Source organism: Lissotriton helveticus, chromosome 9 (assembly GCF_964261635.1).
Source record: "Lissotriton helveticus chromosome 9, aLisHel1.1, whole genome shotgun sequence".
Lineage (NCBI taxonomy): Eukaryota > Metazoa > Chordata > Amphibia > Caudata > Salamandridae > Lissotriton > Lissotriton helveticus.
The window spans coordinates 257957711-257982382 of NC_136070.1; the positions used below are offsets into that span (position 1 = coordinate 257957711).

At 45.0% G+C, this 24672-nt stretch overlaps 1 protein-coding gene across 5 annotated transcripts in view; it reads right to left on the reverse strand.

The window, feature by feature from the left end:
* MLH3 (mutL homolog 3) overlaps positions 1-24672 on the reverse strand; it is a 347318-nt gene that overhangs the window by 22336 nt on the left and 300310 nt on the right. For all 5 annotated transcript variants that reach the window (XM_078659911.1, XM_078659907.1, XM_078659909.1 and 2 more), the window contains 2 exons: positions 23225-23303; positions 20880-21031 (listed from right to left, as the gene is read on the reverse strand). In XM_078659911.1, coding sequence (XP_078516037.1) covers positions 20880-21031; positions 23225-23303 — 231 coding nt within the window. The remainder of the gene's footprint in view (positions 1-20879; positions 21032-23224; positions 23304-24672) is intronic.

Below are 24672 nucleotides of genomic sequence, written 5' to 3' on the forward strand. Positions count from 1 at the left end.
CCCTGGAAATGTGGATGGACCTGCTGACATGTTTATGTCTTGATCAGCATGTCATCTAAATATGTTTAGATGAAAATCTTGCATCTTCTTAGATGCCCTGTGACAACAATCATTGCACTTCAATGTGTCCTTGTGGCCAAACAAAAGGGCTTTGTACTGGTAGCGATTGCTGCCAACCACAAATCTCAGGAATTTGTGGTGCTTCTTGGTACATGGAGGTATGCATCTTGAAGATTTATGGGGCGTAGCTAATCCCCTTAATGGATCTGTGAGTAAATTTGAAGTAATGCCAGTATCTTGAACTTTTTCTTCCGTTTCCATTTATTTGCCAGTTTTAGATCCAGAATGTGTCTGAATTAATTTTTGGACCTTTCTGTTTTGCCAAAAAATAATGTGAATACATTCTTATTATTTTCTGGTAAAGAGGTACAAACTCTATGGCGTGCTTTTGCAGGAGCACACTTAATTCTTATTGAAGCCTTTCCAGCTGTAGTGTGGATAGCTGGGGGGAGGATGGGTGAAACTTAGACAACAGCTATTCAAACAATATCCAGAACCCATGCATCTTTTGTGATGAAACTCCACTCTTCCTGGTAGTTGGAAATGGGGTAACAAAACAGGGGGAAGTAAACACACACTGGTTTTGTCCCTAAAGAAAGTTTTCCCACTGCAGCCAGTTTGTGACCTCCTCTAACATTTTTGTTGATGGAAAGGTCTGTGTTGATGCTGTTGGTGAGCTTGGGGACACTGAGGGGATTGACACCTGTGGGTAGTACTGCTGATTGTAAGGTTTGTATGAGTGTTTCCTTTGTTCCTTTCCACTTCTCCAAATCAACAACTTTCAAGGTCTCCTTTTCGACTTTCAAATAAACTATTTTGTTTGTATGACTTGAGGGATATTAGTCTTAGCCAATAATGTTTCCTAAAGGCCAATCCATGACAGGAACCGTGTGCAGCCAATAGAGATAAATCGGCTACCGCACTAATAACTTTGTTGGATACCATTGTGCCCTATTCAAAATGTTATTTAAGTCTTCTCTATGATCTCTTGGCAGATTGTGGATGAACCGTTGAAGATAGTCTCATAAATATTGGTAGTATCTCCCCATAAGGGTAGTAGCAGTTGTCGACTTAATACTAGTGGTTGATGTACCACATACCTTTCCTCTACAGAATCAAGTTTTCTGCTTGCCTTGTCTGGTGGTGTTTTTGCTGTCAGGACCACCACAGACTCGGGAAAAGGATCAGAACAAAAGAAAAGAGGATCCAGATCAGGAGGCCCGGACTTCTTTGTAGCCTTGATGGCACAGTTTTAGCTGATGCAGACGTAAGGAATAATTACTACCAGTTCTAAAATGCCTGGAATTCGTAGTAGCATCAGCCTTGAGGATGGCTCCTACTAAAGAGTATAAAAAAATCACAGATGTGTTAGCTATAGGAGCTGGCAGCGGAATGTTCAGTTTTGTTAGCTCCCAGAAGGAGCACCTCCTGAAATGTGTTGATCTCATCAACTGGAGGAGACTTGCTGGAGGACAGTCTGTCAATGGAGGCGAAAAACCTCTGTGTCAGAGGATGTCATTGATGTGGAGAAGAAGCAAGTTCCAGACCAATGTCTGCGTCTAGAAAATATCTAATGGGAGAGGTGTATCTAGAGTGATGTCTTTATCTCAGTCTTAATCTTGATCTGTGATGTGATCTGTGAAAGGAGGAGGAGGCTTGAATGTCCTCAGTGCTACAAGTGGTCTTGATGGAGGTTGAGGTCCCAAAGGCATTAACTGATGAGGAGGCTGAGAAGTAGCAGAAGTCGCAGGTGATTACGTCGTTGGCAAATCTGGATTTTGTGGCGATGAAGGCTGTGAAGAAAGCTGATCAGCAGGTGCTGAATAATCCAAAATGACCAAAGGGATGATGGCAAATATGCAATTGAGCATTCAGAGTCCTTTCTGTCTTCATCTTTCTGACCTAATCAACTGATTTGCGAATGGAAAAAGAATAACCAATTGGTGTCTCTGGATGTGTAACATCTTTTTTGTCTCAACGTCCAGAGACAACTCCTCTTGGATGTCGATCCAGCCCTCAACAGCAAACACACTGGTAATATGCCTCGCCTTGATGTCAAAGTCCTCCACATTGAACAGGAGTATTACAGTTTTTTACTGTGGTATCTCCTTTTGGATCACTCTCTTGTGTAATCCTCAGACAGTGATGTTAGAGCACAGGTAGAGGATGGACACTTCATGCTCATGCGATGACCAGCTCCTTCAGATAGTACCTCTTTCTGTCGGAGAGATCCTTATTTCCATGAAGGCGAATCTTCTCCCTGTCCTTCAACTGGAAAGGGCCCAGCAGTGATTACATCTGTCTGAATGTGACTGTCATGGTGGCAAAGTATACACAGATCATGGGACGCTTTTCAAATAAAGATGGCAATTCTTTACGAAGTAAATTAAATAATTTCTGTCACAAAATGACAAAAACACTTGCAGTCAAAAGATGTGTGAAGCTGGTCTGAAACAAATCTGAAGAGCTTTCAGTGGAAAAAAGCCAATAATGATAAGCGCAGTGTTCTAAATCCTGTCACCAGGAGCCAGAAAAAAACGGAGGTAACTGTCACCGGCTGTGCGTGATGGGAAAAGAGATGGCTGTGGGCCCTTAAAGGTGCTGTCAGTTTTCATGCTAACATAGCTGCAACCTATATGTCTACACTGCCCTGATTCATTCAACTCAATTTCCTTTGAAAAAGGTTTGTGAATGAGGTTTTTAAGAAAGTTACTATTTTCTGATAACATTTTCATGCTTTAATATTATTTTGACCGTTTCAAAAGTACATTAAAGGAATGGACCCAAATAGCCTATTTTTATAGGCTGCACGTGAATTTCATTTATAAGGTGACACAAATGACCCAACCAACTACTGCTTGACAGCATTACTGGCGTTGAGGCTAAAACTTATGGAAGAATTCTACTCAAGGAACTAGAAGACGGGGCAGAAAAAGGCAACTTAACACCGTACTATCAGACAGGGTATAGGCAAAGGGCTTTGACTATAGACGATGTAGTCACACTCTCATATCTTGTCCACAGACTGACCAGCTCCTCTAATCCACCATTATTTGTGTACTTTATGGACTACTCTGCAGCACTATGGAGTGAACATGACAAATCCTATGGAAGAAACTAGCTGACGGGGGTATTTCCCATCCCTTACTAAAAGCAATAATCTCTCTTTAGTCGGACACGTGGGTTAGTGTCAAACTGGGCCAAAGTAATAGGGTGTCTCCAGAGGTTTACACAAACGAAGGCATTAAACAAGGACGCGTACAAGTCAACGTATTAGCCCTATTATTGTTTAATGTCTATACAGTGGACTTGGGGACTGAAATTGCAAAGACTGAGTCAATTCCCCAACATATTGGCATGCATAAAATCCAAATATTACAATGTGCGGACAATCTATTTGTTCTGGACCAAATGACAATAGGCCTACAGCGACCGCAGGACAAGTTGGACAAATACAATCAGATCAACAAGGTGGTGGCAAATGCAAATAAAACGAAAGTAATGGTCTTTGGGAAACTCAAAGAAAAAAACAGAGTCTGGAAATTGGGTCCATTAAGAACAGCATACACTAAAATATACAATTATCTTGGCGTTTGGTTATCTGACTCTGGTAACAATCACGCACTCCTAAGAGCAATGGAAAATAAAAAGTAAAAAATGTACTATATACATTATATAATCTATGCGCAGAGGCCATAATAAGAGAACTCAAGGCCAAATTAATTCCAACAGTTTTGTATGGTCAACAAGGTTTTCCATCCCAAATGGATTCTATGCTGGACAGACAACACTCACTTATAGAAGGATTTTTCAACTACCTCGTTACTTCAGATGTGTTCCAATATATATGGCATTTGGATTGGCAAAACAAGATCTTCTATTAAAGTCCCAATTCCTTAAGTACTATATTCCACGCCAAAGCAGGGTCACTGAAAGCATTTTTGCAGGAAATTTTTATTGGCCCACCCAATAACTGGATCAGATCTCTACACTCTGCGTGTGCTGATTGAGCTCTTGATCCTGAGACAATAAAAGCCAGTCACCTGTCATACCTAACACTTGAGCAATTATTGAGATAAGTGGTCATGGCGAAATCCAGGGAAGCTGATAAACACCCAAGAACTGTTAAACCCAGCCTTCCCTTCTGTGAAACTCGGGGGCAGATTTACAAGCCTCTTGCGCCGCCATTGCGTCACTTTCTTTTTTACACAACAGCGGTGCAAACAATGCGGCCTACTTACAACGTGACGCATCTAAGGAGATGTGTCATGGTGTAAAGCCCTGCGTCACATTATACCTGCGTCAGGTATAATGTATGCATGGTGGGCGTTCCCACGCAGGAAGGCCTCGTAAAAGTGACGCAGTGAAATCTACAAGATTTCACTGCGCCACTTTTAGGACGCCACTGCGCCAAAACCTTGAAGCAGTACAGTAAGTATTGGCCAAAAAATACATTGCTGGAGTTGCATCGTGCTTGCGACACAACTCCAGCAATGCGTGACTTTTGGGTCAACAGATACATCAGAATTTCTGACGCATCTATTAATCCTTGCGCCATGGAGCACTGTATTTTTAAATACAGCGCATCCATGGTAGCGCAAGGACATTTGAAGCTGGAGCAAGGAAACTGAAGCATCTATGCAGATGCGTCAGTTCCTTGTAAATCTGCCCCTAAGAGTTTACAACACTACTTGAAAGTAACATTAAGCAGGGAATGCAGAAGAAACATTTTTGTAGTAAAATTCCTGGCCCTCCCAATTGAAGAGCTTCAATGGCAGTGGAGGCATGGATCAACAACAATCAGAAAGTGCAGAGTTTGCAATTATAGGAATCCATCTTTTACCCATTTACTCCTCTTTTGCCCCAAGTTTGGTAAAACTTGCGGAACCCTTTTGAAATCTCTGTTTTTATCACATGGGAGCTGAACTTGCAAATAGGATACATCCCTCTGTCTTATCTTTTCAGATACATAGGTTAAAATCTTAAGGTGGAAGACTTGTTTTTTTAGTTTATATCCTGGGGCTTACACAAGTCCTTCTTTGAGTCTCTTTTTAGCCTATGAAATGGGTTTTCTAATTCGTTTTATGGTGACGGTCTGGATTTTTTTTCTTTAATTTGTTTGCACCGTTGATGATATTAATTAAACAAAAAAAATACTTGTGCACTTCCCCCCAAAAATGTAAAGTTATATTAAAAAGATTTGACCATCCTGAAGTAAGACGAAAATACAACACAAAGGAAATCTATACTAATATAATAAAGAGAGAGCCCAAACCTTTGAGGCGGGTAATCTCAGGAACCACAGCACTAATCACAACACCCAATACAGCGTTGGAAAGGGCAGTTGCAGCAGAAGGACATAGGCTATGCAGACGCCCACCATATGCATTTAAAAGGTAAAAGAACCGTGCCAGCAAAGTAGTCCCTTGTGGGCGTGTCTGCGTTGTGGGAGTGACAAACGCTGGGGGCGTGTGGAACGTTCCGCCCTTCATGCGGTGTTTCATATCATGTGCTGTGGGCGTGTGCTGGGGGCGTGGGCGTGTGCGGGGCGCGGGATTACGGGAAAAAAAAAAGCGAGCGTTGTGCCCAATATTTCATTTTTTTTTCTTCCCAGGTTCTGTACATTCCAGCTCCGGGTGTCCACCCTGCTTCCTTTAAATGCCCCTGCACCCCATAATCATAACCCACCCTTACACCTTAAAATACCCCAACACCCTTAAACACTAACCCATCTTAACCCTATAAATATACCCTGTACCCCAAAACCCAAACCTATCCCTAAACCTTAAAAATAACCCTGTACCCCAAAACCCAAACCTACCCCTGAACCCTATAAATACCCCTGTACCTCAAACCCATCCCTGAACCCTAAAAATACCCCAGTACCCCAAAACCCAAACCTAGCCCTGAACCCTAAAAATACCCCTGTACCTCAAAACCCAAACCTAGCCCTAAAAACCCAAACCTAGCCCTGAACCCGTAAAATACCCCTCTACCCCAAAACCCAAACCTACCCCTGAACCCTAAAAATACCCCTGTACCCCAAAACCCAAACCTAGCCCTGAACCATAAAAATAACCCTGTACCCCAAAACCCAAACCTACCCCCTGAACCCTAAAATACCCCTGTACCCCAAAACCCAAACCTAGCCCTGAACCCTAAAAATACCCCTGTACCCCAAAACCCAAACCTAGCCCTGAACCCTTAAAATACCCATGTAACCCAAAACACAAACCTAGCCCTGAACCCTTAAAATACCCATGTACCCCAAAACACAAACCTACCCCTGAACCCTAAAAATACCCCTCTACCCCAAAACCCATACCTATCCCTAAACCCACCCCTGTACCCCATAACCCAAAACTATATCTGAACCCTTAAAATACCCAAACACCCCAAAACATGTACCTCAGTACCCCAAAACATATACCCCTATACCCATACTTACCTTATCCAAACATAAAAAAACATGCTTTTACCATTCATGCATTTACAACGAATTTTGTTGTAAATGTATGCGTGATAAAAGCATATAAAATGTGATGCCATGCGTTATAATGGCATTGAAGAGTCATGGTACTTTCGTAATGAAAGTATGTGGAGTGATGGTATGCGGAAAGAAAGTTGCAGAATAATGGGTGTTTACCCTCCCCTGGTAAGTACATTGGTGGCACGGCGGCCCAAATCTCCAGCAACATACTCATATTTTTTCACCACCCATTTGAAAAATGCACAGGTCTCTCTCATTGATGGCCAGCACCGACAAACACTTTTAGACACACCTCCCACCACAAGTTCTAGAATTGCGAACTTTAGAGCTGGGGAGCTACGTTCGAATCTCGGCATCAGCTCAACATCCTGGGATTCCAGGCAAATCGCTTTGTCTCCCCCCGTGCCTACCACAAATGAATGTGTTCTTCTGTAATCTAAATTGTGCTCATGCCATGTTGTCGAGTTTGCGCTATATATTATTGCAAGGAAAAACAAAGTAGGGAAACTCGAGTTCACACACTACTGAATGCGCACTCTTAAGTGCATCAGCAGTGCACTGTGAATCGGAGCATTTCACAGGCCTGTCACAGATAAGAAATGCCATCAAAACGAAATCCTACAAAACAATATACTACTGGCCGGCAGCAATTCATACCCGGACAACGCCGGGACGGGCTGCTAGTATATTTAAAAGAAGATCTCTGGGATCTCACACATGGCCAGGACTATTAGTACCTATGATTATCAAGCCCCCATCTTATGCAAATATGAATAGGGGCTATTTTGAAACAATGTATATTTTAAAGTTGATATAAATATCTCACTTTATTTTAAGGCACATGGATAGCAAATTTGCATCTGAATAATGCGTATATAGAGTAATGTGTTCCACGATTCCTGTATATGCAGATATATTTTACTATTTATCGATTCAGACAAAATACCTGTGATAAAGGGTCATCTTTTCCATAGTCTTAATTCTGAACAACAGCCTTTTTCGTACAACCCTTGAAGAGATTTTTAAATGGTATTTCTGAGGATTCAGACAACTTAAAATAAAAGGAAGGAGAATGCTCTGAGAAAACACTTCCTGCTTTTAAATCCAGCCGCACTGCAATCTCAAAGTCTAAGAACTCTCAACCTTAGTAGAGGAAACAACTCTGTTGTGGACCTTGTTTTTAGGAAATGTAGAATAATATTTTAAGCAAAAGATTAAATGTGAATCAAAGAATCTTGAAATGGAGCTAGGGAAGACATACTCTCATCAGATAGGAGTCCAAGAGGTACAAATAAATAGGCAGTCTGCATAGTAAAATTCTGAATGTGTGCCACTATACACCTTGTTGCTGCTGTAAACAATGACATTATTTCTTGTGATTCCTCGGATAACAGAGGTGGATAAGCTGTACAGCATGTAGTGCTATGACAGATCCAGTCCTGGACACGATGACTGTTTCTCGTCCTCTCAGAAAAACACAGAAACGCTGAGGTAACTTCTTTCTCAACTGTATTCAACCTGCAATGCAAGGGAGAACGCGGGTACACAAAACTAATTATTTTCTACATTAAGTGGACTGCACAGATACAAAAAGGCATAGGAATTCAAAGTCCAAAGCAGGAAAATAATGGCTGTGGAATTTCCCTGGGTAAAAGCGGTTTTCAAATGGAATAAACATCGAAAACATAGGTACCAGTAATGGTCTTTGTATTGGTTGTACTAAGTGGTAACTAACTAACCGACATCTAGAATTTGTATTTATGCCTTTTGTTGTTTTTGCATCCCTCTATACACTGCACACCTTTCTTCTTGTTTCACTCCATGTTCGGGTAGGTTTTTATCCTTTTTAGGTCTCGCCTATTAATCCCGCAAGGGATAATAGACGAGAGTATAGAGGGCAAACCAAGGTCTGAAACCATCGCTGATTTCAGACAGTTCGTGTGGTGCACTCATGCGGAAAGCGCGACCACATCAAAGCCATCAGCCTCCCTCCCACAGGCATCTGTCACTTCCCCAGCGTTCGCAGTGCGCGCTCGGCCTCACTTCTCCTCCCCCCTAAACATCCCCCTTTCACTTTCACAGCCGCGAGGCCGTGCTTCAAAGGGATCCCTCCCCCGCCCCCTGCTTCACACTTCAAAGGACCCGTCTGCTCAATTTGAATGTCGGGTTTCTCGTTTTGTATCAAGCCTGTCTGCCTCTTGTGTTCCGCAGCTTTACAGGGAATCTACAGTCGAGATCTAAACCAATCTGTGAATCTCTTCCTCTCATGCTTTTATTCTCCCCTCGTGCTTTTCTGCTCCCCTACCCTCTCTCGCGATAAATCATAACCACACCACACCCACAAAGCTAACATGATTTGTGTTTATTCATGGTGCTGTTCTGCAACAAAAGCGTTAGCTAAGTCAGCAATAATCTACCTTGGTGGGTGCAACCACCCATCTGCTCAATTTGAATGTTGGGTTTCTCGTTTCGTATCAAGCCTATCTGCCTCTTGTGTTCCGCAGCTTTACAGGGAAGTTACAGTCGAGATCTAAACAGATCTGTAATTGGAAACTGTCTTTACTATCCTGCCACCAGGGAGTGACCTAAAAATATAGCAGCGGCACTGCAGATTGGCTGCATGCAGCATTACAGCATGCCTGCGCTGGTGAGTCATTAGGTTTAATGGCCGAGTGACTTCAAACACATGACACTTCTCAGTTATTTCATTCAGGTCCGGCGCCTGCTCTGTGAACGGGGACTGAACGGCCCTAGCTTTACCCATGCCATGGGGTACGGTAAGGATTAGTTACTTACCTGTAATCCTAGTTCTCATCCAGGGGTATACTCATCAAAGTCATAATCTATGAATAATCCCCACCCATGCGCGGGATCCCGGAGCATATAGAAAATACATATAAATATATATGTATATATATGTGAAAACCTATATTTGCAGCCTAAAACATTTCCCAACTGGCAAAATTGCCGCAAAATTACATAAAGTAGCATACATACAGTAGTACTCTGCCAACCCCTAAGGAAGAAAGAGAGCAGAAAACATTTGTATAAAACAATGCTTTATTGCCATAGGAAAAACCTGTAATTGCAGGCATTTGCCAGTAGGCTGCAGTAGAGTATAAAGCAACAAAGAAAACTGACACCTTGCCTTTAAGGCATTAGAGTAGGGGTACCGTGCCTTTAACACCTGAAGGCAACCCCCTGCTCCCATGGTGCACCACAGGTGGCAGTTGGGTCAGTTCTTTTTGGAGGTGCATAACACCTGAGGAGATCCACAATAAAAACATCTCATAACTTTGTAAATCTGCTCGTACGGGGAGGTGGGCGGGAGCTTATGACTTTGATGGGTATACCCCTGGATGAGAACTAGGATTACAGGTAAGTAACTAATCCTTCTCATCCAGGGGATACTCATCAATAGTCATAATCTATGAATAGATTAGCAAGGTCATACCCAAAGTCTCGCGGACGAGCAAGAAGTAAAAAACTTCACAGAATGACTAAGAAACATATTGCAAATGCATCTTATGCAAATAAGTTTCTTAAAGAGGCCTGCCCTACTCTGGCATCGGCCTGAGTATCTGAGTCCAGGCAATAATGGCGGGTAAAGGTATGGACAGACCGCCAAGTTGCCGCTTTACAAATTTCAGAAATAGGAACATTACGAAGGAGAGCTGTAGTGGAAGCTTTACCTCTAGTAGAATGTGCATGCGATTTACCCTGCAAGGTCTTGTTAGCTAGCTGATAAGCTAAAGCTATACAGGAGACAATCCAGCGAGAAATTGACCCTTTGGAAGCTGACAGGCCAGTATTAGTACTGCCATAATTAACAAAAAGCCGGTCAGACTTTCTAAGAGGAAGGGTTTTTGACAAGTAGAACTTCAGGACCCTCCGGAGATCTAGAGAGTGTAATGACCTCTCCGGGGGAGTGGAAGGTTTAGGAAAAAAGGTAGGTAAGGTAATAGACTGGTTGATATGAAAGTCTGAAACTACCTTAGGCAGAAAACATGGGTGCGTTCTTAAGACCACCCTGTTGGCATGAAAAACTGTGTAAGGTTCCTTACAACACAAGGCCTGGATTTCGCTGACCCTACGGGCAGAGGTAATCGCCACTAAAAAAAGCAGCTTTCCAGGTCAAGTGCTGCAAAGAGGCCTTATGTATAGGCTCGAAAGGAGCACCCATCAGTTTAGTCAGGACGATATTAAGCTCCCAGGGAGGGGAGGGGGACCTCACCGGTGGGAAGACTTTCTTAAGACCTTCTAGGAAATCTTTAACTACAGGCATAAGGAAGAAAGATGTCTGATTAGGAGTTTTCCTATATGCTGTGACTGCAGCTAAATGAACCCTGATGGAGGGGTATTTCAGGCCTGATCTCGCTAAGTGCAATAGATATGGAAGAATCACCTGCTCTTGGCCATGTACCGGGTCAAGAGAGTGCTCATGACACCATAAGAAGAACCTCTTCCACTTGAAAGCATAGGACTTCCTAGTGGAGGGTCGTTTTGATTCTTTAAGAATAGTCATGCAGTCTGCTGGGACGTCTAAATGTCCATACTGGATGACCTCAGGAGCCATGTCGTCAAGCGAAGGGAAGGAAGGTTGGGGTGAAACACCTTTCCCTGGTCTTTGGTCAACAAGTCTGGACGGCATGGTAGGTTCCGGTGCGGAACCTCCGACAGCTGTAGAAGATCGGGGTACCACCACTGGTGTGGCCACTCTGGTGCTATCAGGATCATCCTGGTGTTGGTCCTGTAGAACTTCTGGATCACCGCCGGGATCAGAGGCAGGGGAGGAAAGGCGTAGAGTAATGTCTGCGACCAGCTGCTCAAAAGACCGTTCCCCAGTGATCCCTGTTGGGGAAACCTGGACGCGAAGACGGGGCATTTTGCATTTTCCGCGTCTGCGAACAGGACTACGTCCGGTACGCCCCAGCACCGAAAAACCTCTTGTGCGACTTCCTCGTTGAGCACCCAATCGTGCGCTTCTACGAAGGCTCTGCTTAGGCAGTCTGCTTGGACGTTTTGAACTCCTGGTAGGTGGACTGCCACGATGGACAGGCCCCTTGCTAGGAGCCAGTGCCAGATGGCTTGTGCTTCCAGAGACAAGACTCTTGACCTCGTGCCTCCCTGTTTGTTCAGATAGAACATAGTTGTCGTGTTGTCCGTCTGAACCTGGAGGTAGTTGGTGCGCAGAGAAGGATAAAGAGACTTGAGAGCCAGATGAACTGCTCGAAGCTCCAGGAAGTTGATATGGTAGCCTTGCTCTACCTCGGACCAGAGGCCTTGAACTTGGAGTCGGTCCATGTGAGCGCCCCAGCCTTGAAGGGAGGCATCCGTGACAATTGACTGGGACGGAGGAGGACGATGGAATGGAACTCTCTGGAGGAGATTGGACCATTTCAACCACCATCTGATCGAGTCCCTGGCTTCTTGAGGAAGCAAGACCTGGTCTTCCCACTGATCCGATCTCAGAGACCACTGGTCTTCGAGGGCTTGTTGCAGAGGCCTCATGTGAAGGCGGGCATTGGGCACAATGTAGATGCACGAGGCCATCGATCCCAGGAGAGAGGACACTTGTCTGGCTGTGGGGGCGTGAGTGTCCAGAAGAAGGCGACCCTTCAGGAGCATAGATGACAACCTCTCCTCCGAAGGACACACGCTTGCCTGTAGTGAGTCCAGAGAAGCACCCAGGTAGTGGATCCGTTGGTAAGGGTTGAGAACTGACTTTTTCAGATTGACTTGAAGACCCAACGAGTCCATCAGTTTGAGGCAGAATGACAGATGGTTTTGAAGCAGCGTCGGAGTGGAGCTTTTCAACAGCCAATCGTCTAGAAACGGATAGACGAAGATCTTTCTTTTGCGAAGAAAAGCAGCCACCACCGCCATGCACTTGGAGAATGTCCGAGGTGTAGATTTCAGGCCAAACGGCAGCACTCGATACTGGTAGTGACGGCGTCCGATCTGAAACCTTAGAAATTTCCGATGCTTGACTGACACTGGTATGTGGAAGTAGGCGTCCTGCAGGTCGATGGCACACATCCAGTCTCCCTGATGAAGATGCGGGAAGATCTGGTGCAGGGCGAGCATGCAAAACTTTTCTTTTAGTATGAATTTGTTCAGCATTCGAAGATCCAGAATGGGCCTGTATTATTTGACAGTTCCTCGTTTTTGAACCAAAAAATACCGGGAGTACACTCCTTGATTTCTGTGAATGGAGGGAACCTCCTCTATGGCCATTTTCTTTAGGAGGACAGAGACTTCGTCTTGTAGCAGTTGACTTTGGAAACGGGGAAAGTGTCGTGCCTGAAGGAGGACTTGCGGAGGAGGGGATTTGAACCTCAGCAAGTAACCATGCTGCACAATATTCAGCACCCATTTGTCTTCTGTAATGGATTCCCACTCTACCAGATGATGAGAAACACTCCCTCCCACCGGAGTGGCGAACAGACGTGGAGGAAGAAATGGCTCAAGGCTTGGGAGGTTGCTTGGAGGAGGACTGCTGCTTGTTATTGCCACCTCTTCCTCTGCCAGGACGACGCTGCTGGAACTGCGTTTTCTGCTGAGACTGGGATTGCCACTGAGGGGTTTGAACCCTCTGCTGGAAAGACCTCCTGTCTCCCTGGCGAAAGCGTTTCTTGAATTCCTTGCGCTTTTCTAATCCCACCGCTTTGACGGTGTCCATCTCCGCTTTCATTTTGGACATTTCGTCGTCAGCGTGTGTTCCAAACAGAGATTTCCCATTGAATGGCAGATTCAAAATCTTCTTCTGGGCGTCTGGCTTGAGCCCTGTCAGGCGGAGCCAGGCTGAACGACGGGAACAAATACCATGTGAATAGCCATGGGCCGCAAGGTCAGAGACATCCACTGCGGCGCTAATAACCTGATTGGCTACAAGGCCTCCCTCCTGTATAATCTCCAGAAAATCTTGACGGTCTTCCTTGGGGAACTTGTCTGTAAAGCGAGTCAGGGAGTCCCAAAGGGACCTATCGTACCTTCCAAGCAAGGCAGAGGCGTTAGACACCTTCATAAATGAAGAGGAGGTGTTGCATACCTTCCTACCAAAAGAGTCCATAAGTTTGCTGTCTTTTTCAGGTGGTACTGAGGAAGAAATAGAGCCGGCATGGGACTTCATGGCAGCCGCCACAATAATGGAGTCCGCAGGAGGATCAGATCTGAGGAATAAGGGATCCTCAGCAGGGGCCTTGTACTTCTTGGCTATCCGAGATGGAACAGATCCCACCACTGCTGGTGTGAGGAAAGTAGCCATAGCCGGTTCTAGGAGGCCGGGGACCAGGGGCAGTAGAGGCCTGGGCGCTGTGCGATGATGAAGGGTATCAAAAATCACAGAAGTGGGAACCACTGGAGTATGCAGTGTAATGTTCAGCTTTTTTGCTCCCCTGCCCAGAACATCGGAGAAAGTCGCGATGTCGTCAATTGGAGAGACTCGGGAAGGAGGCGTAGATGAGAAGGTTGGAGAGTAATCTCGGTAAGACGACCTAGTCGAAGATGACCGTGTGGAAGATCTTGTACGCCGTCTGTTATGGGGCCTGTCACGATTCCTGCTGTGACGGTCCCTGGACCTAGAGCGATGTCTTGATGGAGACCTCGGTCTTGGCCGGATTGGAGAACTTGGCCTGACAGGCGTTCTTGGCCGTACTGGAGAACGTGATCTGTCCCGAGATCTTGGCCTGGGTGAAATCCTGGGACTCCGAGGAGACCTAGACGGTCTGGTCGGCGTTCTTGCTGTAGACGGAGAGTATGTGCGGGAGTAACCCGAGCCCGGGCTACTTTGACCTCCAGACACAGCCCCTTGAGGATGATGAGGCACCAAACTGCGTGACCTGTCCGCAGATCTGGGTGAAGGTTCCGGGGAGATCTCCACGATATTTAAACCCGGAGATGATGACTTGCCTCCTGAAGATCCGGAACCAGGGGACTCCACCACCACCGTCACTTGATCCCTCGACGGCGAAAGCCTCGACGTCGAAGACGTCTGGGTGACTAGTGGCGTCGAGCGGTGTCTTGATGCTCTCGACGGCGACCGACCACGTCGAGAGAGGCTCGACTGAGAACCTCGACGTCGATCCAGAGACTTCGACGTCGATCCAGAGACTTCGACGTCGATCCTCGACGTCGCCCAGATGGAGATGCTCCATGACGCCGTATCGACGACGACTCTCGACGTCGTGTCGACGATGACCTTCTTCGACGTCGCATCGACGGCGACCTTTCCTGGCGTCGCCTCGGCGTCGACTTCCTTGACGTCGAAGGATGGGATCTGACAGTCCCTCTCGACGGCGGCCCGCCAGCCGGCGGCGACCTGGATGTCGTCCTAGCTCTCGACGCCGATCCCCTCAGGGGCGGCGGAGAGTGTCTCGACGTCGACGGAAGCCTCAACGTCGACGGAGACTTAGAGGTGGTAGCAGCCATGGACTTCGAGCCCGAAGCCTGGCGCCTCGACGCCGACTTACTTGACTGCGGCGGAGATCTTCGACGTCGTGAAGATGATCTGCGCCTCTTCGACGGCGACGGAGTTCTTCGACCTTCCTTCCTCTTCCTGGGGACAGGAGAAGTGGAATGACGCCGTTTTTGGCCATGCTTGCTTGTAGGAGAAGACCTAGGGACTGTAGAAGCACCCACCTGGTGACTTTTGTCTATCTTCTGCATGGCATGAAGTCGAATTCTCTCCCTGTCGCGAAGAGTTCGTGTAGAAAACTTTTGACAGTGATGGCACTGATCAGGGTTGTGTGCAGATGGTAGGCACACAATACACACAGAATGTGGGTCAGCCAGAGCCATCTTTTTGTCACAAGAAGGACATTTCTGGAACAGAGCAGGCCTTCTGACAGGAAATTCTTGTGGGTTACCACAGAAAAATAAATCAGAAGCCTTATTAATCCAAAAAATGTCGAAATATCAGAGAAAATTCTCTCAAAAATACAATTTCAGTTGAAAACTGAAGAGCTCAAGCTCCAGGATCCTCACAGAAGGAGCCGGAAAAAAGAACTGACCCAACTGCCACCTGTGGTGCACCATGGGAGCAGGGGGTTGCCTTCAGGTCTTAAAGGCACGGTACCCCTACTCTAATGCCTTAAAGGCAAGGTGTCAGTTTTCTTTGTTGCTTTATACTCTACTGCAGCCTACTGGCAAATGCCTGCAATTACAGGTTTTTCCTATGGCAATAAAGCATTGTTGCATACAAATGTTTTCTGCTCTCTTTCTTCCTTAGGGGTTGGGAGAGTACTACTGTATGTATGCTACTTTATGTAATTTTGCGGCAATTTTGCCAGTTGGGAAATGTTTTAGGTTGCAAATATATGTTTTGACATATATATATACATATATATTTATATGTATTTTCTATATGCTCCGGGATCCCGCGCATGGGCGGGGATTATTCATAGATTATGACTATTGATGAGTATCCCCTGGATGAGAAACGGGTGTGCTAAAGTCGTGATACATGGCTTGTTTCGAATCATCTTCCGGCCTTTATTTATTATCCATGCTCTCAAAATTCATTGCCAAGTCAGGAGAAACGGAAATCGGCCTTTTTTTCTGAGACCTAAAAGGCAGTCATTTTAGCATTTACTGTTCTTTCTGCCACAAGTCGGAGTGCATGGTTCGGCTCTTTCAGCGTCCCATCTAAATGACTTTCCGTTATATAGTGTTTCATACTGGTCTTAAGCAGTCTTCGAGCCCGCTAATGCTTCTCAGTTATTTCATTCAGGTCCGGCGCCTGCTCTGTGAACGGGGATTGAACGGCCCTAGCTTTACCCATGCCATGGGTTACGGTAAACGGGTGTGCTAAAGTCGTGATACATGGCTTGTTTCGAATCATCTTCCGGCCTTTATTTATTATCCATGCTCTCAAAATTCCTTGCCAAGTCAGGAGAAACAGAAATCGGCCTTTTTTTCTGAGACCTAAAAGGCAGTCATTTTAGCATTTACTGTTCTTTCTGCCACAAGTCGGAGTGCATGGTTCGGCACTTACAGCGTCCCATCTAAATTACTTTCTGTTATATAGTGTTTCATACCGGTCTTAAGCAGTTTATTATTCAGTTTAATGGTCCTCCGCTTGTTGCCCAAAAGGCTAGGAAGATTTAAACTTGTGACCAGCAGATGTCGGCTTCTGGCACGCATTTGATGCCTCGTTTTAAAGTGTACTGCAGAAAGCTGAGCTGTCCAGGCTAGTTTAGAATTTAGCACCGCAAAGCATCGAGTTTCAGATGGCCTTATTCGAGCTTTGATAGATCTGTCTCGTATATGTGTTCATCTGCGCACTGAATCCTCGTCCCTGCCCACATTCTGTTCATCCCGAGCCTTGGTTAAACAGTAGTCGGTGGTTTGTAACTCGGCGTACACATCCTACTAACTTCATGCGTAGCTCCCAGCCGCCCACCTCCACCTGCTACCAGTGCACTGGAATGTGCCGTCTGCTACAGAGCTGGTGTGATGCAACCCACTCAAAGGTAATGACGTGCAGGAGGCCCAAGTATCAATCCTTCTCGCTTCTTTATCGACTTTTCATGTCTGGCAGCACCACTCAGCACCACCACAGCACCACCACAGCACCACTCAGCACCACCACATTATCACTCAGCACCACCACATTATCACTCAGCACCACCCCAGCATCACTCAGCGCCACCCCAGCATCACTCAGCAGCACCACTCAGCACCACCACAGCACCACTCAGCACCACCACAGCACCACTCAGCACCACCACAGCACCACTCAGCACCACCACAGCACCACTCAGCACCACCACAGCATCACTCAGCACCACCACAGCATCACTCAGCACCACCACATTATCACTCAGCACCAGCACAGCACCACCACAATATCACTCAGCACCACCACAGCACCACTCAGCACCACCACATTATCACTCAGCACCACCACTGGTTCAAATATGTTCTCTCAATGTTTCAAGCTTTATTACAAATGTCACAAAAATATGTTAATATTTCACTTCTGTTCTTGAATTTTCGTCACAATAAAATACACTGAACATATTCTTCACAAAAGTGATTTACAAAAGTTTAAGCTATTGCCATTATAAATTACAATAACTTTAATTTAAATATTAATTATTAAAAACAAATAAAAGCCGTTATTTGTAATATCAATACATCTAAGTCACGTAAATACAACACATATTGCATTACAAATGCTATAGGTGTCACATTTGCGAAAGTTAAAACTATTGGCATTGTAAATGACAAAGCTATTAATTTAGCTATTTTCAAAACCAACACATAAATACAACAATTGTCATTTACCATACCAATTGCTCAAACTTTCCTAATGTGAGACCTATTGCATTGCAAATGCTTGTTTGAATTGTATTCCTGAACATCTCAGTCTTCCTGCTAATTTTCCTTTTACTCTGTTCAAGGTAGTCAAACTAAGAGTAGCCCTCTGCAGACAGGCATATAAAACTGTGCTGAAGCAGAGAAAGGTTTCCCTTCAAGCTGAAGTGTGGGCAGACCTAAGGCAGGCTGGCGAAAGAAGGGACACAACAGAATTCTGGAGGATTATTAACAGGCCTTGTTTTCAGGATAGTAGTGCCCCTGTGATTGGAACGAACATCTTACCCGAACGCTGGGTGACACGCTTTGAGGGACTTTACAATCATAACCAGGACACTGACCAGGAGGGGGGGGGGTGGGATGGTAAGCGGAGATCGGTTGTAGAATTCTCCCTTGAAGAAATAACCAAGGCGATCCAAGGCCGCACCCGCAATAAAGTCCCAGGCCCTGATGGCACTCCAGCTGACCTGTATTTGAGCAATGTAGACCTATGGGCCCCGATCCTCACGAGGGTGTTACATGCAGCTATTAAGACTGGATTGCCCCGCTCCTGGTCTACTGCAACAATCGTCCCTATATTTAAGAAGGGAAACAGGGACAACCCCCAATGCTATAGACCAATATCATTGATTGATGTCTCAGCCAAAATCCTGGGCCGGGTAATTTTGGAACGGCTAATGGATTGGACAGAAGAGCATCATCCCATCTCGGACACCCAGTATGGTTTTAGGTCTGGAAGGTCCACTAGTGACCAGTGTCTTAACCTCTATTTGCTGGTAGCAAAATATACCACAGCCAGCAATGAAGCTATTTACTTGGGGTTTATGGACCTAGCAGCTGTGTTTGACCATGTAAATAGGAACAAGCTATGGGTCATGACGAGTAACATGGGAATTGACCCAGGTTTGATCGTAATTCTTAGAGAGCTACACTGGGACACTACTGCCAAAGTCGTCTACAACTTGGAGGGGGGGAACACAGAACCCTTTCCATGTACTAGTGGAGTGAGACACGGTTGTATTCTTGCCCCTTTTTTGTTCTCACTTTACATTAATAACCTGGAGAGAACCTTGATTGCCCTGAACACAGATTGCCCAAAAGCAGGAATGCGCCATATACCGGTGCTTTTGTACGCGGATGACTCGGTCCTGCTTGCCCGTACTCCGAGGGGCTTGCAGTGTTTAATTGATGGATTTGTAAATTTTATGGAAACCTTAGACCTATCAGTGAATTTGAGTAAGTCCTTCGTGATGTTGGCTGGCACAAAGCCCTGTAGGAACTTTGCATATAAAATAGGGACTCACACTTTAGAGAAGGTGAAGACCTTCTCTTATCTTGGGCTACTATTTGATGGGGCACTAAAATTTAAAACATTGGTAGAAGAACGGTGTTCAAGATTGATATCCTCAAATGGTGCTATAACAAATTTTGCCCGAAGGTTGGGTCGTTGGTCCCCGGAACAGGTCATGAACCTATATGGCTCGATAAGTACTATGAAAGCCATGTATGGTTCAGAAGTGTGGGGCTTTGTGGATGCTGAGCAACTACAGTTAGAGGAAGACAAATATCTGCGAAGGATTTTAAAAATCCCCCAGAGAACCCCAGCAGTAATTGCGCACAGAGAACTGGGCAGACCATTCATTGAGGATCAGGTTAAGCTTAGCCCTATTATGGCATGGTTAAGAATTTGGGCAAATCCTGAGGCAGACCTAAGTAGACTAATTATGAGGGATTGTCTACAAATGGATAAAGGTCTACAGATCCCATCGTTAAAATACATCAAGGTTACTTTAGAGGATCTAGACCGGAAGGATCTCTTTACCAACCCAAATGCAATATTAAATCTTGACAAACTACAGATTTAAAAAAATGTTACTTGAAGAGTTTGCCACACGCAGAGCAGGAATAGAACTGTCCAAACGGTCAGTAAGTGCCCATTGTCTCATTAAGAATAGTGAGGGCATGGAACCTTATTTGTATTTGATGCATGACTCCCAGGATAGGTTTTTAATGTCTCGTTTTAGGCTCAATTGATTACCAAACATGCTGGCTGACCCACCAGGTTAACAATTGAGCAGAAGGGTGCTTGCGGCTGCGACAATCGGTCTCCGCAGGTCACCCTTCATTTTGTACTTCTGTGTCCTTTTTACAAGATGCCTAGACGGAAATTTTTGGTAGATATTTTAAAAGAGGCAAAGTTCCGTCATGCTAAAACTGCTTTGCTCTTTTTACAAAGAGCAACTGACATGCGCACATTATGTTGCATTATGAATTTTATAAAAGTCTCGGTGAGGTTAAGAATTACAAGAGGACAGGGTTAATTAATGTTCCCAGATAAAATCCTTGTTTACTTTTTAATCTTTATTGGTGATTTTAGATGGAGTTCAGATATGTTATTTAATTGAATTTTTAAATTGTATATATGTACTTTTATGATGTTTTTTAATCATCGAATAAAGATTTACTGAACTGAACTGTTCAAGGTAGTCACTGTTTGTGTTACTGCCAACACTTCTCTGCTCTTCCTGTGACTTTCACAGCTCTGTCTATTTTTGGGCAAAATGTTTTAGGCCCCACTCTGTTGATGTTCCTGCTCTCCGTCATGGACTGTTCGGTTCACGGTTGCTAGGGAGGGGGGAGTTCTTTTAGGGGATGTTATAAGGTTTCTTGTTCTTGCAGACGAATTGATACTTTTCCATATGCATTTGGTACAGGTAAATAATACGTGTGTATACAAGATAACAGTGTTACTGCTGGACATTTGATATTACTTTGATATTGCACGATACAGGTCAATTGCTCTGTGTTTACACTGGACTCAGTTTCTACAACTTGGCCGTGCTACTAGAAGTCAACAACTGTAATGGCAATGTGAGCATGTACGTGGAATTTAATTTTAAAAACTCAATAAAATATGATTTTAAAAAAATGGACTGTGCGGGTCAATCTATCCTTTTTAGTGTTGTTCATTTTCTGTTTGTCACATAACCTTTATAGGATTGTATGATACCTGTTTGTGCAGCTCCAGGTGATCCATGTCAGCCAGGGGCAGGATGGCGGGTCTCCCATGGGCGCACTGGAAGGGCAGCTTACACCAGGACAGGCTTTCCATGAGGCAGCAGCACTCTTCCACATTCAAAGGCTTGTTGAATTTAATAGCACCTGAAAAAGCAACAGTCTGTATGGCCTTTGTAAATGAAAGGCTAACAACATTTAACAGCCTGGAATGAACAACTTGCCCTGCATGAACAGCTCAAGTGTATCCTGCCCTTATCTGGTCACCCTCACCACCAAACATGCTGCAAAGGGAATCCTGATCCTAGTCTTCACTTTGTTTCATAAATGTGTCTAATTAAGACCGAAATTTAACCACACAGCTGTCTAAGATGGGGGAAAATAATGGCCAGATGTCATGCTGGAAGGCACCATCCACTATTCTTCCCTCTGCTTTTGCGGTTGAGGGAGCAATTATTAATTTTACTAGGGTTGCTGAAGCAGGTATGATAAGAATACATTTGGGGTGTCCCTCTTACTGAATAGTGCAATTAAATTCTTTTCTGAATCATCTACGTCTGCAGGCTCTAAACAACCGTCTGGGCATCCTTCCGACTATCTCATACTGAGTCAATGCTAACACATGAAATAAACACACCCAATCACTGAATATGTAGCATTGGTCTTCTACAATGCAAACAACCATGTATATCCTAGACGCAATGCCTGTCAGCATACAGTGGATCCCAGGCTGTAGTGACCCACATCACCAACCACTTCTCCTCTTTTAGCTCTACCATTTCTTCAGCTTGCCGCTCTATACACTGTGGGGCACTACTTCTTCCTTTCGTTCTTTTTTTTTGTAACCACAGTTCATTGATGGTGACAGGATGTACAACAACAATCTGCATCATCTTTACAGGTGTTTTCTTTATGTTGCATAACAACTGGAACAACCAGCAGTAGTCAGACATTGTTACCCCCCAATTCCCCAGTCCCCCTCCTCCCCTTCCCAGGCCATCTAACCCCATCTTACTGCCTTTTGTTAGGCAGGAGCCTCAGAGTGTTCTCCGTATTACATGTTTTTTATATGTTTCTATTTTCTTCATCTAGTAACTCGGCCGTGGGACCTATTGGTTCCAAGCATATTCCCGGGAGTCAGCCCATGCTTGCCAGATTTCTAGGGTCAGTCCCTGTGCACATATACTGGTCTCCCCAGACCCATGAACTACAGGTCCTTTTTCCATTCGCCAACCGATGAGGAAGCTGCATCTTTCCAGTGCTGGGCTACACTATGTTTGGCGATTATAAGATACGGCTAGAGTAGCGCCCACTTGTAACTGTTGCTGTCTAGGTTCTCATTTTGTGAAGCAAAATCAATGTGGGATCTATTGGGATCCTCCACCCCAGGACGGTGCCGAGTCATGAGGTAAGGTTCTTCTAAAACCGTTTGGGCCTGTCACAGCTCCAAACTCTGAGCAGGTAGTCTCCACCCTTTGGTGTGGCATCGGAGGCATGAGGAAGAAGCTATCAACCCCATCCCCTGCAGCCTCCATCTGGCAAGATAAACCACTACTTCATCCTTAGCTCTACCACGTTCCCAGCCTGTTGGCAATCTACCAAACAAAACACCCTGCTTGCCTCCACCATTTCCCAAGCCTGCAGAACCTCAAAAACTTCTCTGAACCAACTGTTACTCCCATCTCGGGACTTCCCCGGCATGCTGTTCTCTCTAGCACTACCCCCATATCACTAACGAACACTCCCTTCTTAGCTGTATCCTTCATCGACCTGCAGCAGTTCGTATCCTACATTTACATAAATTACTTCCTGGGCATACAGTACTCTTTACACGAAAATCCTTAATTCACTTCCACCCTCTGAGCCCCTTCAACATTACACTCATGGTCCGTCAGCTACTACTGCTTAACCAGCAATGCCCAATATTACATAAACACACCCCAATGGCCCACTCTTCCCTCTTTTATGTAATTCAATGTACACCCCACTACATCCCACTCTTGTTACTGTTTACTTTTCATCTCTACCAATTATTCAACCTAAGGTACCATATCGAACTACAGTTTCATTCCACAGTACACCTCCCTTCTCCTTCCCTACTGCTGCACTCTCTAACCATCAACCACCACCTTCTCTTCTTCTTGGTTTTACCACTTCCCAGTCTGCACTATTTGTCCATGTATCCTCAACCTGACCTCTGTTATGTATCTGTCACTGTTAAAAATGTTTCCCTTGTGGGCTCTGAAGACCAGAATCTCTCAAAATAGTTGTTTCAATTCCCTTGTGACTCAATATCAAGAATGCTGCACAACGGAACAACACTTTGGAAGTAATACTAACCATGGCATGCCTGGGAAGCCAGAACTTTCATAACTGTCAAAGGCAGGATCCCCCGTGCTCTGCCTGCTGTCTGCAACATCTAAACAAAAATGGATATTTTTGTTATTACAACAGAGCCACAGCCACATTCTATGAATGACACTGAACAGTCACAAAACATTAACATAAGGGGACATCGATCTATCAAAAGTTAGCGCCTCTGTTTTCGAAAGATCTATTAAGAGTCAAAGATACCCCATATTGTCCCTGCAAGAAGAAGAAAATTATATAATGCTTCAGTGTTAGACAAACAAGCATTTGCAATGCAATAGGTCTTGCATTTATGAGAGTTTAAGCTATTGGCATTGTAAATGACAATGCCTTTTATTTAGGTTTTAAAAACCAAAACATAAATAAAAGGCATTGTCACTTACAATGCCAATAGCTCAAACTCGCGTAAATGCGAGACCTTTTGCATTTTAAATGCTTGTTCTTAAATCAAAGAGCTTGAAAAGAACAATTTGGAAGCCATGTGGGGCTTCAGCCTCGCGGTTAAGGGCACTGAGGAACATGTTTCGGAGGGACAGATAGCCATCTACTGTGAAATTTAATTACCCTGTGCAGGACTCTGCAGCCCATTAGCTTTGTTTGAGCTATGCAGAAGGAGGTGGTCGGAAGTGAGCCCAAGAGAACTGGGGGTGGGGGGCTGGGAAGTGGTTGTCCTATTAGCTCTGTGCACAGGAACATGATTCTGGGATTGGTTACGCTGCAAAGGGCTTGTCTCCCAAATCTGGATCCTCCTGATGAGGCTCCACCCACCCACTCTAGGGGTCTCGGGTCATCCCAATACTTACGATTCCAGTAACAGTATTGCTTAAAACCAACCGAAACTCTGAAAATGTAAGTGGTATGCACACCAGCCCCCTGCGGCTTAAACATGTTGCTAGAAAGATCTGGGGGCAGGCCCAGCCTCCAGGCGTCAGCCAGTTGTACAAAGGAGCTGTTTACATTCCAAGGCAGGACAAGGCCGCGCACAGAGAATGGCAATATGGGCGTTATAGGGACACGGGTGCAGACAGGAAACGTCCACCGCAAGCATTAGCCCGAGACGCGCCTCTATCGTGAGGAAGCATAGACGCTCCCAAGAACATGTGGTGAACAGTTAGGGAGAGCGGCGGTATTAGGTGAAGACTGCTCGCTGAGGCGTCAGACTTCACTCCAATAAAATATATGCTAGTTTGGGCTGAAAACCTGGCACACATTATGGAACTATCTATCCTGTGTAATAAAATGGTACTTTCCACATAGCAAACATTTTACCAGTGTGGGGAACCCATGGCTCCTGCAACACGTTCACTCCTGAAACGGCTATTTACGAATGATCACTTTAAAAGTGTAACTTGGAGGGGATCGACAACAGTGAAAGGGTACCAGCCCTAGACATCCTCGCAGAAAGAAGGCCTTTAAGA